Source organism: Drosophila arizonae, chromosome 3, assembly GCF_054131065.1.
Source record: "Drosophila arizonae isolate 15081-1271.41 chromosome 3, UAZ_ARI_1.0, whole genome shotgun sequence".
In the NCBI taxonomy this organism is placed as follows: Eukaryota; Metazoa; Arthropoda; class Insecta; order Diptera; family Drosophilidae; genus Drosophila; species Drosophila arizonae.
This window is the reverse complement of record NC_142923.1, coordinates 6784382-6800595: the sequence shown is the minus strand read 5'-3', so window position 1 is coordinate 6800595 and position 16214 is coordinate 6784382. Positions and strand designations below refer to the sequence as shown.

The following is a 16214-nucleotide window of genomic DNA, read 5'->3' as shown; positions in this document are numbered from 1 at the left end:
GGCAAAGAAAAAGCGACAAAAACAACGTGCTTAAAAGAGCAGTAAATGAGAATTTATCCACTTGCTGACCAACGAGCACACACAAGCACACTTCCATTTGCACACATACACAGGCAGAGACATACACACCCACACACACACACACACAGAGGGACGTCTGGGATACACGCACATCGTAAAGTTTTAATCGGATGTTGTCCAGCTTTACATGACGCCATCTACTGGCTTAGAGTGCAATATCCTGTGGCACGCGATAGCATCGCACACAATGGCAAAAGGGGGGCTGCCACACACGCACACACACACATACACACACAGACACGCTTTCTGCCCTGCTCTCTCGCTCACACACAGCGAATGGCTAACTCACATTTGTGTTGTTTATGCCGCCGTTTTGGATGCCTGTAGAAACGCTTTTGGCCCTTTGCCGTTTGATGGCATTCGGCATCGCAATGAACTCGCACCACGCTATGCCACATGGCAAAACAAAGCCCACGGACGGAGAGCACGACGGACTAGACACAGTTGCTGCTGCTGCTGCTGCTGTTGCTGTTGCTGTTGCAAAACAGTTGCCACAAAGGCTTGAAAAGCGCTAGAAAAAAATCAGTTGCTTGTGGACTGCGGCTGGGGCAAGCAGAGGTGGAATTGAGGGCTTCTTTTTTCTACGGATTTTCATTGTTGCCACACGCACTCTTGGCCCGACTGGCGTACAGCGTGCCGGGTCTGAGCAGCGGCAACGTCGTTGTCATTGTCGTGACAGGAAATTAAGATGAATGTGGCGAGCAAACTGCAGCTCCAACTGGACTTTGAACACACACACACACACACACATACATAGACCCAGTGGAGTGGACTCTGGGCTGGATGAGGCGAGTGGAAGTCGGACTTGGGTTTTGTCGCTTTTTCCCGCTGTTTGCGCTGTTTGTCTCTGTTGCTTAACGGTCTCTTAAAATATTCATAACACAAACTGTTGCCACTATCTGCAGATGCCAAGCCGCAAATGCGTCAGACTGCCATCAGCTGCAGCAGAGTGGAGTCAAGTGGAGTGAAGTGCAGTGGAGTGGAGTGGAGGGGTGCTACAGCAAAGCAAGGGTAAGTAATGCCATTGCTGGGTGCAAAAGTTGCGCTTTCGAGTTAATTGATTTTTATGAATTACTTACATAAGTGACTTTTTTATGCAGCGCCAACTAAATGAACACATAGGGGATTAGTGTAGAGCGTTGACTTAGTTGCCTTTGGGGGCGTTAAGGCATCGGATTTACATTCCACAATATTAGCTTGAAAACATAGTGAATGGTGTTGGCTGGACTGAAGCAGCGCTGCTGATTGCTTTGGTATTTTGTGTGGAAGCTCGTGGAAGATCAAAATACAACTGGGTTTGAAATTGAAGTTGAGCAATTAGCTGAAGAGGCTTCATAATATATTTTACTTAATGGATATGAGTATATGATATGTTATCATTATGTTTTAATCAAAATATCCTCAATTCTTGTATTTTACTCAAACTCTGAGAAAAGACTCAAAGAGCCGCCAATGGCATCGGGCTCGAGTCCAACGCGTTCGCTTGTGATCGGCTCGCAGCTGCTTTGTTTTAGTTTTATTTCACTTCGGTTCTCCGTTCGGTTGAGTTAAATAAAGCGAAAGGTCTTTTGCATGTATTAGTATGTGTGCGAGTGTGAGCACGGCAACCATATCGTATTGCGTAGGTGTATTGAGTGTGAATGCGATTGCCGTTATTTGCTCACTTGCTCTCATTGAGCGAACACCAATCGTGTCTCGTTCGTGAAGAGAGCCGCACACAAATAGCTGAAGGCAAGGTGCTCAGGAGAAAGCAAAAATGAAAAGAACTGAAGTCTCTTCCTCAGGGTGCGAGCGAGAGAGAATGATCTTGTTTGGTTGATCGCTGCTGTTGCGCCAAGAGAGCGTAAAGAATCAAACAATCAAGCACATATATTCTTTGAAGGGATTTTGACGAATTAACTAAGAGTAAAGATTTTTCTATAATGAGAAAATTATTTAAACAGTTCTAGTTAAAAAATTCCTTTCATATATTATAATATATTTGAGCAAACATTATGGCTCAGGAATACAAACATTCATATTTAATGAATAGTCGAAGATATGATTAGCCAATAAATAAAACAAAATAATTTAAATATAATCATTCAGATTTTTAAATAATAATAAAATCAATAAAATTTTTTATAAAAGTTTTTCTTTTACCCCAAGTTCCATGATTGAAAATATATTTATTCTTTTGTTTAATTTTAATTCAAATTCAAAAGGTATATAATGTGTTATATAAATGAAGAAAATATTTTATTCCAGGTCTGATCACTTAAGGATAAGGAACATATTTCACAATTCCCAAGTAATGAAGATCAAGGAACTCCAGTAAAGTGCTAGAAATCAATTAGACTTAAGCTAACATCATCAGCTTCTGCTATTAAAAACAGTACTCCTATAAGTGGGAGACTCTGCTCAAATATTTGAGGACAAAACGATTACATAGCAAATGAGCCAAAATTGTTGTTAAAGTTTGAACTGTTTCCGTTGCTCTGTTTTGGGCTAATAACTTAATTGAGCCATTGCACGCATGGGAGAGCTCATTAAAAAGTTGCCAACTGTCAACAGCGAAGTCCCTCAAGCGTATGGCTACTGTATGTGTGTGTGTTGATACTGTACTATATAAGCCAATGTCTGCTTCAGAGTCACTTATAGTCTGGATTATGGTTCGTTACGTGCCTCGGCTGGCTGATGGCCGAAGAGTGGAGCTCTCCTGGCCACTGACTATTTACCGCTACAGTCACATATTCTGGCCCCTTGATGCGGCCACCTCGACCTTTTGGCGTCGCTTTGACTACGTCTGTGCCTGGATTGGCTGCTTGGTCCTGATGCTGCATAACGACGCTGAGCTGCGATATTTGCGCTCGCAGCGCAACAATCTGGACACGCTGCTGACCGGGATGCCCACCTACTTGATCCTCTTCGAGTTTCAGCTGCGCTCCTTGCATGCTCTGCTCTACAGGGAAGAGCTGCATCAGCTGCTGCAAACGTACTTCGCCTCGATCTATGTGGAACGTCGGGCACAGCCGAAACTCTTTCGGCAAATCGAGCGTAAGCTGCTACCCAATCGACTGGTTGCCTCCCTATATGTCTTGGCCGTCTCTGGCTATGTGATAGCGCCTATCATGATGCTGATTAGGAGGCAAAAGGAATTTGTATATCCCATGATTCCGGCCTTCGATGTTGAGCCACTTTACCTATTCGTTCCCCATACCCTGAGCAGCGTCTGGGTGGGTGTCATCATAGCTACGGCGGAGTTCGGAGAGACGACGCTCCTCTGCGAGCTGCTCACCCACCTAAAAAGTCGCTACACACTGCTGCAGCAAGACATGGACGCGGCCATCGAGCAGATATTGGCCGTCCGACAGCGTCCGCTAATGGCACAGCAGCTGCGCGAGCTGCTGGTCAAAACTCTGCGCCAAAACGTGGCCCTCAATCGATTTGGAGAGCAGCTCGAGGCGCATTTCACGGTACGCGTATTCGCAATGTTCGCAGGCAGCGCGCTCCTGCTCTGCGCCCTGGGCTTCAAGACGATTGTGGTAAGTGTGTGTGTGTGGGTGTGACAGCTGAGAGTTGATTCAAGTTGCTTTTAAATAATCGACAGAGCCCAACGGGCAATTATATATATCCGATGTGGTTTGGTGCCAAGACAATAGAGCTGCTCACATTGGGTAAGCTGGGCTCCGACCTGGCCTATGTGGTAAGAGTTAGAGATGGTCTTAGTTGAGTTTGAAATTAAGATTCAAAGTCTCACTCTGCAGACAGACGGTCTGAGCACCATGTACTATCAAACGCAATGGGAACAGGTGATCTACTACTCCACCAATCCGCGTGAGAATCTGCGACTCATGAAGCTCGTTGCGCTCTCAATCGAACTGAATTGCAGGACTTACTATATGACTGGCTTAAAATACTTTCGAGTCAGCCTGCAGGCAGTTTTAAAGGTAAGCACGCTGGTTTTTTCTGCTTACAGTTATTTCATTTCCGTCTGTCTGTCTGCCTCTCTCCCTCTCTTTGCAGATACTACAGGGCGCCTTCTCTTACTTCACGTTTCTCACATCGATGCGCTGAGCGTCTGGCCTCAATTGCAGCTATCAGCGTCTGCACAATTTAATAAATCGTAATTTGTTAATGATGCATAATGCGAATTTTCAGAATCGGGTATTTCGCAGAGGAGATATCGCACCGTGCTCTCACACAAATGATTGCATATTAAAAGTCAATTATTGCTGAATTAATTTTAATTAAATTAAATCGATAAAAGGCGATGTTCGCGCATCGCTGCCTGCTGTCGACGCCACTCAATATTTATGTGTGTATGTGTTTCTGTGTTAAGCGTGTGCATCTGCCCGAAAATAGGCAATAAAATATTCACGATTTCAGCAAAAACTGCCAAAAGCTGTCAAAAACTTTCGCCTTTGGCATTCGAAATTGAAATTAGAAGCGCTCCAAGGCAGCTGATTTACAGCCTTTGTCATAAATCTTGCACTTTTTCTTTCAATTGCTGTGTTTAAATTCTCCCTCTCCCTCTCTCTCTCTCTCTCTCTCTCTCTCTCTCTCTCTTTCTCTTGTCGGTTTCAATTTCCTGCAATGTGAGCGCTTTGCTTAATTAATCTATTAAAGTTTTTCCCATCAAATGAATAAAAGTTTTCACATAAAAATCCGAGTATCTCTCTCCCGCTCGCTCCCACTGATAAGTCGGCGGCTCATCGTGCTTGTCGTACTGGCTGTGGCTTGCTTCACGATAGTCAAAAGTAATACCGCACCGGCTCACACGCGTAGCTAATTTGCACTTCATTTGCGGCGGATATTTTATAGCAGAAATAGAGCTGTTCGACTAACGTTCGTTGTCGAAGTAGTTAAACTTGAAACGACTTTGGGGTTATCAAATAGAATTTCTATAGCCTTGATGAACAGAAATTGCACTGCTATCGACAGATGAGTTTATTGAGTACATTTTAATTATATAGAACATTTATATACAACATGATATTATATTAACTTATTTTTTCTGCTTTTCATCTAGAAAATATATATCTAAAATTAATAAAAGTATTTACTTATTTTAGATGTCACTAGCTTAGCTTTTTCTTAACATAAGATTATACGAAAATTATATAATAATATATAAGCATAATATACAAGTATTTATAAATATATATTAAATATTAAATCGATTTCTGTCTAAATATATTTGTTTAAATATATTTTTATGTTTTTAATTTAAAAACGTGCTCTATCTATTTTAAGTAACCCTTTCTAATGTATAAAAGCTGGAAAATCAATTAATCTATATATAAAAATATATAAAAATATTTGTTAAAAATATAAACATATCCAAAAAATATCTAAAATTAAAAACTTGGTTAGCAAGAAATGAGAGGGTCACTCGGGAAAATCCGCTATATTATATATTACCGTTTATATACGTTTATTTTTATTTTGGCATATTTTTAATATTCTCTGGTAAATTCCACATTTTCCTGAACTTTTGGGTAAGCCAGTGAAATATTTTATATTTATGCTTTGGTGGTGCCAACTGCTAAACAAACACACTGAGTGAGTGAGTGGGCATGTGTGTGTGTGTGTGTGTGTGGGTCGTGGCAAGTGGCAAAGGACTAGCAAATGTTGCAAAAGTTTTAGCTTGTAATTATCATTAGCGATATTGTGCCTAAAGTTTTAGAAGCCGCGTATTAAGCGGCCTGCGGGCCACAGAATGCCAAATGGATGGCAGATAGTGGGCGCTAATATGTGCGAGTGTGTGTGTGTATGAGAGAGAGAGAGAGAGAGTTTGTGTATGTGTGTGTGAAGCAATGCTTCAAAATGCTGCACATACATTGAAACTTTTGGCTTCATTTAACTTTGATTTGATTGCAGAGACACCATGAGCAAAATAGCTAGAGAGGAAGAGGGAGAGAGAGAAGGAACGAAGGAGAAATGGAGTGTGAAAACTAGACAGACAAAGAGTAAGAGAGAAAGGGGGAGAGAGAGAGAGAGAGAGAGAGAGAGAGTCAGAGTCAGGCGTTAAATCAAATTATGCGTCTGCAAAAGTTTTAATTGCAAACTCCATTAGCTGAATAGTTTCACAATTTTATTAATTTAATATTTTTGGGAATTTTTTTTTGGTAAATAAACCCAAATATATTAAACAATTTAATTTTTGTAATATATATATATTTTTTGTATTTCTTATTTTATATAAGGTAGAGAAATATATATGCTGCGAATATTTTTCTTAAATAAGCGAGTCACTTATAACATTTGAATATATTTTGTAACATATATTGGTAAACTAAATCCCACTAATAATTTGCTGAGCAATTTCTTATCAATTATTCATTGTTATTAGATGTTTAAGTACATATGTATTGCATTCCGTAACATATATTTATAGAGTATTTGAGTATTTCACAGTTTGTCTAGTTGCGCAGACACTTCGTATGCTTAATTAAATTTAAATGCACTTTTAGCAGTTGCTTGACGCAAAGTTTCGAAACGAATTCCACTTAACGTGTAAGTCACACTGCGACCGCGCCCAACCTGTGGCACCTTTAAGGCCGACATTAATGTAACTTTCGCTGGAACTGAAAACGCAGCTACAACAAATAAATCGCAGAAAGATAGAAAGCAAAAATGTAACCAGCCGGCAGGCAGCCCCATTCATATGAGACTGCATTTGTCGGGCTCTGTCTGTCTGTCCGTCTGTCTGTCCTTCTGCCTGTCTGCTTGTCTGTGTGTAATTATGTCTGAGATTATGCCCAGAGTCATGGATGTAGTAGCATCTCTGCGTCTTTAATGCTCACCTCGCACCGCCCTCGCCCACTGCTTGTCCTTGCGGTCTTCCTCAACGTCAAAAGTTTCTGCGGCTTTCCCGGGTGCGAATCTCTAAGAGTTTCTCGCTTCCATCGTGTTAATGTGCTGATTTCTTGGCATTTGCCTTAGCTTTGTGTGCGAATGACATTAGCTGCAAGCACAAGTTAATCGAGCTTTATGTTGTAAGTGCGTTTTTAAAGCATTGAGCTGTAACAGAAGCTTCAAAGTGATTTTTAAAAATTTTTAGATTTTGTATATGTTTAGTGTATATTTTAATTGTATAGATTTAGTTGGGCATATACATACTAAAAGCTTTCATGAGATTCACTGCATCACTTCCTATAAATAAATCAGTCTTTGGTGTAAAAGCTTTGTTAAAAGGCTTTAAGTAGATTTAGAAGTTAATAAAAAGAGCTTTAAATTCAGATGCAGCTTTTATAGGTATAAAAGTTTCTTTCAATTCATGTGCCTTATTAAAGCTTTAAATTTGTTTAATATTAAAAAACAGTAATTGTCCGGGCAAGATAAAGTTTTTGGTGCTTAAAAGCTCAGTGCTTCATTCAAGTTCAAGCTTACATCAAGATTAATTGTTGGCCAAGAACAATGTTTGCATCTTGTGTCATTGAGATGGTTGTTCGCTAAGTGCGCTTTAAGTGTGGTTCCAAGATATTTTGTTCATATGCACTTGAGTATTCACATTTCCCCTCGGCTGTGGCTGTTGCTGCTATTGCTGCTGCTGCTGCTGCTGTTGTGATTGTTGTTGTTGTTGTTGCTGGTTGCTTGTGCTGCTGGGTTTTGGCTTTTGCTTGGCTCGTAAAGTCGCAGGAAGTTATTATCCTAAAAACTTTACCCCTGAGGGCAATACAAACAAAGGCGTAGCACAGCAACAAAGCGCAGCATTCATGTCTGACTATGAAATGGCTATGCCTGCACTCTCACACACACACACACATAATACACACACACACACACGCACACACACTTTACTTTGCCTATGCATGAAAATAGAATGTCATAAAATTAGAACGATCATCAGCAGCACAGAGCTGGCAACGAATCGTCTCTAGTCTGGAGTCTCGAGTCTCGAGTAAAAGCCAACAGCAGCAGCACACAAAAACTTGGCCAACGCGCAGACTTTTTTACTGCTCTTGGGTAATAGTTGATGGCCAGGCGCTCGCCTATCATCCGCCTCAACTCATTAAATTCCATTTATATTATTTTCAAAATATATATTAAAAGCACGCACAACACTAAAGAGTCTTGAATGCACTTAGATTGTGCTTGGCTTGTGATTGTGTTTCAGCTCTTAAATTGTGCAGCGAAAGCTCTTTAAGATAATATTATATTTGGTTATTATTTTCTTAAATTTGCTTATCATCTACTCACTTAGGTGTACAGAAAAAATAATATCTTAATACATCATAACAATTTTTTTGTTATTCCTTACGAATGTCAAGTCTCTTTATGCATTTTAGCACTCCCTCGTCGTAGTGATGAGTCATTAATATATTATTTTAATCGGAACTTTGTGCGTCGTCATAGTACAAACATACCTTATCAGAAATGATGAACCTATATGCGAACAATGTAAATACTATATCTATATCCATATTCTTACAAAAATATAATATATAATATAATATATAATACAGACAATATAATATATAATATATTCCTCTTCTCTTAACATATTAGAGTATCTGAGTCAGAGCACTTGCAGTGCTTTTCTGGCTTGTCTTCTGCCACTGTGACTTTACAGTTTTCCTGTTGCCCATCCTGTTGGCCATCTTTAGTAGTAACTAAAAACGCAAATGCGTTGCCTGCATAAATTAAATGCTTACGACTTCCGTTATATATATATATATATATATATATATATATATATATATATATATATATATATATATATATATATATATATATATATATATATATATATATATATATATATATATATATATATATATATGTGTGTGTGTGTGTGTGTGCGTGTTGCAGCCAGTTGGCGGTTGCCATTAAAAAGCCAAATATACGCGCATATACGAGTCAGGTGCATACAACACCCAGAACGACACACACACACACACACGCACACACACTCACACAGAGAGAGTCACACAGATAACAAGCTCGTGCGGGTATTATGGCCATGGGCATTGCTTTCAGCTTTCAGTTTTCAGCTCTTGGCTGTTGGCTTTCGCTTTGCTTTGCTTTGCTTTGCCGCTGGTGCGCTAATTTTTAATTACGACCACTAAATATTCAATTTTTAGTGCCAGGCAAAGCAAAGCCAAATGCGAACATTTCCTTTACCGGCTGCGCTGCAAAGCTTTTTGTTTTGCGGATTAACAGTCAGCAGGATTCACAAAATTCAGTTGTTGCCGAGAGGAGACACTTGATTCCTGTTGCTTGCAATTGCAAATGCAAATGAAAATGCAAATTTAAATGCCACCATATCTGAATTATATTCATTTTAATTCGTTTGTACCTCAAATATATTAGTCTCCCATTAAAGCTGGTTAGCTTAAACTGAAATATTTTTACTAAGCCGGCTGACTAAATGACTAAATGACTAAATGAAGTGAATTCATAAGACCAGTTTCATGCTTGTGCTTCTGCCTCTCCATCTCTTCTCTTTTCTCTCGCTATCTGCCTGCCGTCTATATTCATAGCTAACGTCACTTTAAAAAATGAATAGATGAATCACTTGGGCAACAATATTTCATGCACTCAATAATTAAATCTAGCCGGCAGGAAATGTCCTTTATAGGTCGAATTCTTTGGTGTCTTTTAACGATATAATAAATATTCCAAATGCAGTCGTCTAATATTCAGTAATATAACTCCTCACTAATGTCTTTTACAATTTCCATGTGACACATTCCCCAAGGTGGGCGAAAGTTCTTTCATATTTAGTCAACTTAATGATGATAAATTTCATTGCCTTATTGTCATTTAGTCATCCGTCTTCTCACTTCTCCATCCGTGACTGAGCGCCTGACTTAATCCGTTTATTGTGTTGACAAATGTAATTAAATACACTCTGCATCGCTGTCGTTCATGCTCAGATTTATTTTGGCAACTGATTGTGACAAGGCAACTGATAAAAGGTCACGCAGGCAGCAGGTAACACACACAGTAATATGGGCCAAGCAAGAAGTTACGCAATTATTACTTTATTTACATAATATATGGAGAAAGGAAATATTTCACATGAACATATTTGTTTGGATTTTATTTAATTTCGAGATTACTTAGTTTTATAATAATTTACAAATCGCATCTATAGCTAAAAACAATATATTTGCTATATTTATTGACTTGAAAGTATAAAAAGCTAAATTATATTATTAAAGAAAAGTAGAAATTTTAAATTATTTATAAATATAAATATTTAATATATATATATATATATATATATATATCTATATATATATATATATATATCTATATATATATATATATCTATATCTATATATATATATATATATATATCTATATATATATATATATATATATTTTTTTTTTTTTTTTTTAATATAACTAAATATTTGCTTGTTTGTACATATACATATCGTATAATTAGTTTATCTCTTTTAATTTAGATATTCAACAATTTTCAATTTCAAAATTTCCACAAACTTATCAAGTAAAGTCAATTGCTTTTGAAAAAGAAGCTAGGCTAAGAAAATTTTCTGATACGACAATATTGGTAAAGTTATCTCCGCAATTTAAATGGAAAATTCCTGCCATAACTACTTCAATAATAATAAAATTTTTAGTTTAAAGTGAGTTACATGTGCTTATGGATAATACAATAGAATTTATTGATACTGCACGCATTCCTTCAATGAACAATGAAGCAAAAGAAATTCTAAAATAAATTAAAAATATATATTATATAAGCTTTACAATAATCGTAATTGTTTCCTTATACAATCTTGTTTTAAGTTTCAGTTACGAATTCCGAGTAACTTATTAAAAGACATAAATGAATGTTCTAAGCCCGCTTATAAAACGCGTGAGGAGAAATGTCGCAACAGTCGCTGCTAATGCATCTAATTGAGAACATGTGGAGCTTTCCTAAAATATTTCTAGTACTTGTGTTGATGAAAAGCTGCTATGCAGCACCTGTAGTGCCTGATGAAACCGATCCCGAGTTGATAGGTGGCTATTTCGAGGGCGATATGATCCTGAACGAGGGCAGAAATGGATTGATCGATGAAACTTTTCGCTGGCCCAACGGCATTGTCTACTATTATATCAATAGCGACTTTGGTGAGTTTTATTTTCAAGTTCATGAATTGTATGGTAATTTGTATTCCCCTTTCCAGATCAGGAACATCGTAATGTCATTCTTCGCGGCATTCAGACTCTGGAGGCGAATTCCTGTCTCATCTTCAAGGAGGCCTCCCCCGATCAGCCTTACTATGTAAATGTCACTTCGGACGGCCTGGGCTGTAACTCCGAAGTGGGCTTCCAAAACAGTGTACAACGGCTGAATTTGCAGAAATCTGAACCAGGCTGCTTCCGTCTGGGCACTGTTATGCATGAGTTTTTGCATGCCTTGGGATTTTACCATCAGCAAAGTACGTGGAATCGTGATGAATACATTCGCATCAACTTTGAGAACATAAAAGAGGGCATGGAATTCAACTTCGACAAGTACAACAAAACCAAAGTGGAAAATTTTGGCGAGGGATATGACTACGGCAGCATCATGCACTACCACTCCACGGGATTCTCCAAGAATGGCAAGCCGACCATTGTGCCGTTGATCGCGGGCTACGAGAAGTTAATCGGAAACCGACTAGAATTAAGCTGGGCTGATATTAGAAAATTGAATACTATGTATAAGTGTCACAGAAAAATTTGAGTATTGCAGAGTTACATGAGCTAAATTGATTAATGCAAACAAATTATGTCTGTTACCAGATGACAACAAAAATAACAAATTAAGAATAATAAATAAATTGGATCCACCCCCCGCAAATAGCATGTTGCTTGAACTTAACAAAATTCAAATAGATGCAGTTGATGAGTCGAAAATTAAAAATTTTTCACCAAATAACACAGCGGAATTTAGAGAATTTTTAAATACGAAAAAAAAATTAAAATAATAGAAAATAAATAAAAATCAAATATAAGACTAAAGACAACTGGACTACAATTCTGCAGATTTGTAGATAGGGATAGATGATATTTCCATCCCACGTCTACATCGACTAAACTTATCGTCTTGATTGAATTAAAGTTATATATGTATAAACTTTATGAGATCAGCCACGCCTCCTTCGCCAGTTGCATACAGTTTATGAAAACCATTATACCCTCATTTTCCATTTTTAATGGGCATAGATAAGAAGCTATCTCAGAAATTCAAATGTTCGATTCCTGCCATAGTTATTTCAGTTTAGCAAAATGATTAGATTGAAGAGAGTAGCATGCATATGGACATACAATAAAATATATTAATATGACAAATGATTTTATCAGAAATAAATAATTGTAAACTTTTAATATTCATTAATATTAACTCAAATTTAGTATTTGTTTGTGGATACTTCCCAATAATTATAGACGTATTCTCCCACACGTCTATATCTCGGTGCGAGTCTTAAATGCCATTTGATTCTCGATTAGATAAGTCCCTGCCCATAATAATGAGTTGTAAATTTCAAATTACTTAATGAATGCCATAAATGAGGCGCTATTAATGATGTGCAAAACATACTTCTGAAGTGGGAGCAAATAAAATGTCGCAACAGTCGCTACCAATGCATTCAGCTGTCAACATGAGGAGCTTTCCTAAAATATTTCTACTACTTGTGCTGATGAAGAGCTGCTCTGCAGCTCCTGCAGTCACATCAGATCGTGTGGAAACCGATCCCGAGCTGACGGCTGGCTATTTCGAAGGTGATATGATCATGAACGAAGACAGAAATGGAATGATCGATGAAACTTATCGCTGGCCCAATCGCATTGTCTATTATTTCATAAATAGCTACATTGGTGAGATTGATCTTTAACTCTTACATATGAATTTTATAGTAATTTGTATTCCATTTTCCAGATCAGGAACATCGTAATCACATTCTTCGCGGCATTCGCATTCTCGAGGCGAATTCGTGTCTCATCTTCAAGGAAGCAACCAGCGATCAGCCTTACTATGTGAATGTCACCTCGGAGCCCGGCGGCTGCTACTCCTACGTGGGCCACCTAAACCGCGTACAACAATTGAATTTGCAGAATTATGCGCTGGACACCGGTTGCTTCCGCTTGGGTACGATTGTGCATGAGTTTTTGCACTCCCTGGGCTTCTACCATCAGCAAAGTACGTGGAATCGTGATGAATACGTTCGCATCGACGTGGAGAACATCCAGGACGGCATGGAGCACAACTTCGACAAGTACGACAAAGAGACAGTGGACAATTTCGACGAGGAGTACGACTACGGCAGCGTCATGCACTACGGCCCCACGGCATTCTCGAAGAATGGTAAAATGACCATTGTGCCGCTCGTCGAGGGCGCCGAGGAAATAATGGGACAGCGACTTCAAATGAGCGATGCCGATATTAATAAATTGAATACCATGTATAGGTGTCCCAGAAAAGTTTGAGCTGTTTCAGAATTACATAAGCTAAATTTATCAAGAATCGTGTTTCATTGCGTTAGCGAAGTAATTAGTTGGGTGAGACGCACGCGAATGAAGTCTGCGCGGGCTGCAGGGTCTTCGACTAGTCCAATTCATATGGTCAAATCGAATCGAACTGATTAGATAAAATCTAACTATGGCCTATGGGCTACGGCTAAATACACATTATAAATATTTGCTATAAAGATAAACTGCGAGGTTATTAAATTCCAAAGCAAACCGAATGATATCGTCGCCCCTGTTATTCATTCCATCTACGTCTGTTCAGCGAGCAGGAGCAGCATGAGTCGGTTCTTGATAATAGTTTGCTTAATCCTTTTGCTGTCACTTGATATCAGTGCAGCGCCTGCACCTGCACTTGCACCTGTACCTGCAGCTCGCACAGAAGTCGACCCGGAGTTGACAGCTGGCTTTAGTGAAGGTGATATGATTATCAGTGCAGAGCAGCGAAATGGACTGCGCTCAGATAACTATCGCTGGCCCAATCGGACTGTCTACTATTACATTAACAGCAACATCGGTAGGTGGCGCTTTATCGTGCGATAATTGAGTAATAATAAATCAACATCATAACTCAGATCAGCCACATCGCGAGCAAATTCTAGTGGGCTTGCGAAAAATCGAGGCAAGTTCCTGCCTGACCTTCCAGGAAGTCGCCAAGGACCAGAAATACTACGTGAATATAACATCGGAGCCGGGCGGCTGCTTTACAGCTGTTGGCTTCCAAAATCATGTGCAGCAAATGAATCTGCAGAATTATCCACTGGACGAGGGTTGCTATCGCATGGGCACCATAATGCACGAAATGCTGCATGCTCTGGGCTTCTATCATGAGCAGAGCTCGGCGGATCGTGATGAATACGTTCGCATCGCCTACGAAAATATTGAGAAAGGCAAGGAGCAGAATTTCGACAAATTCGACAACGATAAAGTCGATAATTTCGATCAGGAGTACGACTATGGTAGCGTGCTGCACTACTCGCCATACGGCTTCTCCAAGAACGGCGAAATGACAATTGTCCCCTTCAAAGAGGGCGCCGAGAAGCAAATGGGTCAGCGACTGCAAATGAGCCAGCGGGATATCAATAAATTGAACATCATGTACAAATGCCCCCAGCAAGTGTAGTGCTATATAGTATAAAGATCATATATTGTGATGTATAATCCATTAGCTGTAATTCCTAGCAACTAAACAATTCTGAAAACAGGTGGGTCTCTGTTTCGTGAAGACTCCTAAAAGAATGCAACTGCAGTAGAGCAAAAAAAAAAAACAAGTAAGAAAGCTCTAGTCGAGACTGCTCGACTACGAGATCCCCTGAACCCTTGGAGTGCTAGCTATTTCAATAATTTTTCGCGTCTTTCAGCTTACACAAGAAACACACACACATACACAAACACATACACACACATACACAAACACATACACACACAAGCACCCACGCATAAACACGCATGGGCTGCAGTGTGCGCTTACTATGAGAACTTAATTGTTTAATAACTTTTTTTGTGGACGTACGATCTTCATGAAACTTTTAGATTATTATTATAACATGAATATGCATGTAATTGCCAAAGCACAAGTCTCTAGTATTTGAAATACGCTTTTTACAAAAGTGAGGGTGAGGGGGTGAATTTTGAGGTGGGGGGTAAATTTTAACAAAAACCGAAATTGTATAAATTGCATATAAGCATATATAAAAAATTTGAAGACTCTAGCAATAAAGGTGTAGAAGATATAATTTTAAAACTGGTTTTCGATAAGGTTTTTTATCGATAAAAAAAGATCGGGATGAGTTATCAATTTTTAATGATAAACTCGATATCCGCGCTGTAATTACGAACATTTTACAAAAAATTTGAAGTCTCTAGCTCTTATATCTTCGGAAATCGACGCGTTCAAACATACGGACAGACGGACAGACAGACAGACGGACAGGGCCAAATCAACTCAGCTCGTCACCCTGATCAAGAATATATATACTTTGTGGGGTCTGCCACGCCTCCTTCTGCCTGTCACATGCATTTCAACAAAACCATTATACCCTGATTTCCCATTTTCAATGGGTTCAGGGTATAAAAAAAAAAAAAAAAAAAAAAAAAATGGTAATAAATGAGTATAAAAATCTGAGATAATATGAAATTGAACCCGAGAAGTGACCTAAATTAATAAACGTAATTCGTAGTAATAAAGACAAAAAAAAAAGAAAACAAGTAAGAAAACTTTAGTCGAGAGTGCTCGACTAGATACTACCCTGAACCCAACAAATAAAAATGCCCATTTAGTATGGCTGAAATTTCAATTTCGATGTATTTAAAAATATAAATAAAATACCAAACTCATTTAATAAAATATAAAAACATTTTGAAACAATTAAAAAAAATTAACATCAGTTGCATCGATCGGGATTCGAACCGCGACTTCTCGATCGAGCGTCATGCAGCTAACACACTAGGCCACCTCACTCCTGCTAGTGGCGCTGGCAAAACTCAAATAGATTCACTGCTGCAGCGCCATCTACCAAAACTAAACGAAACTAACTGCTGATGTGATTCTAAGAATCTGCTAGAATAACCAAACTATTAAAAACGCACATAAAGTATAGTTAAAATTTCAATTTCGGTGTATTTAAAAATATAAATTAAATAGAAAACGTATTTATGAAAATATAAAAATATTTTGA

General features: G+C 38.5%; 4 protein-coding genes across 5 annotated transcripts; all 4 read left to right on the top strand.

The window, feature by feature from the left end:
- Positions 1–2628: 2628 nt before the first annotated feature.
- Positions 2629–4373, top strand: Or35a (Odorant receptor 35a). 2 transcript variants are annotated; one of them, XM_018001684.2, is made up of 4 exons: positions 2635–3605; positions 3671–3766; positions 3828–4010; positions 4087–4373. In XM_018001684.2, exons 1-4 carry the CDS (start codon positions 2652–2654, stop codon positions 4135–4137), a joined length of 1284 nt encoding a protein of 427 aa, XP_017857173.2. In that variant the 5' UTR covers positions 2635–2651; the 3' UTR covers positions 4138–4373. The 2 variants fall into 2 exon arrangements, with proteins under 2 accessions (XP_089320894.1, XP_017857173.2); XM_089464768.1 differs by having other exon boundaries at positions 2629–3605; positions 3828–4373.
- A 6513-nt stretch (positions 4374–10886) lies between these two features.
- On the top strand, positions 10887–11869 carry LOC108609818 (seminal metalloprotease 1-like). The gene is made up of 2 exons (XM_018001570.2): positions 10887–11154; positions 11211–11869. The coding sequence occupies exons 1-2, from the start codon at positions 10908–10910 to the stop codon at positions 11750–11752; spliced, it is 789 nt and encodes a 262-aa protein (XP_017857059.2). The 5' UTR covers positions 10887–10907; the 3' UTR covers positions 11753–11869.
- Positions 11870–12626: 757 nt separating this feature from the next.
- On the top strand, positions 12627–13534 carry LOC108611936 (seminal metalloprotease 1-like). Its single transcript, XM_018004789.2, has 2 exons — positions 12627–12888; positions 12950–13534. Exons 1-2 carry the CDS (start codon positions 12633–12635, stop codon positions 13495–13497), a joined length of 804 nt encoding a protein of 267 aa, XP_017860278.2. The 5' UTR covers positions 12627–12632; the 3' UTR covers positions 13498–13534.
- A 237-nt stretch (positions 13535–13771) lies between these two features.
- Positions 13772–14738, top strand: LOC108611938 (seminal metalloprotease 1-like). Its single transcript, XM_018004792.2, has 2 exons — positions 13772–14053; positions 14112–14738. The coding sequence occupies exons 1-2, from the start codon at positions 13816–13818 to the stop codon at positions 14657–14659; spliced, it is 786 nt and encodes a 261-aa protein (XP_017860281.1). The 5' UTR covers positions 13772–13815; the 3' UTR covers positions 14660–14738.
- Positions 14739–16214: the final 1476 nt, after the last annotated feature.

Bases quoted from the DNA above. Each gene is read 5' to 3' on its own strand.
- Or35a (XM_089464768.1), top strand. From the start codon at position 2,652: ATGGCTACTGTATGTGTGTGTGTTGATACTGTACTATATAAGCCAATG. The intron at 3,606-3,670 runs GTAAGTGTGTGT...AATAATCGACAG, and splicing joins TGGGCTTCAAGACGATTGTG to AGCCCAACGGGCAATTATAT. The intron at 3,767-3,827 runs GTAAGAGTTAGA...CTCACTCTGCAG, and splicing joins GCTCCGACCTGGCCTATGTG to ACAGACGGTCTGAGCACCAT.
- LOC108611938 (XM_018004792.2), top strand. From the start codon at position 13,816: ATGAGTCGGTTCTTGATAATAGTTTGCTTAATCCTTTTGCTGTCACTT. The intron at 14,054-14,111 runs GTAGGTGGCGCT...ATCATAACTCAG, and splicing joins TTACATTAACAGCAACATCG to ATCAGCCACATCGCGAGCAA.
- LOC108609818 (XM_018001570.2), top strand. From the start codon at position 10,908: ATGTCGCAACAGTCGCTGCTAATGCATCTAATTGAGAACATGTGGAGC. The intron at 11,155-11,210 runs GTGAGTTTTATT...TCCCCTTTCCAG, and splicing joins TTATATCAATAGCGACTTTG to ATCAGGAACATCGTAATGTC.
- LOC108611936 (XM_018004789.2), top strand. From the start codon at position 12,633: ATGTCGCAACAGTCGCTACCAATGCATTCAGCTGTCAACATGAGGAGC. The intron at 12,889-12,949 runs GTGAGATTGATC...TCCATTTTCCAG, and splicing joins TTTCATAAATAGCTACATTG to ATCAGGAACATCGTAATCAC.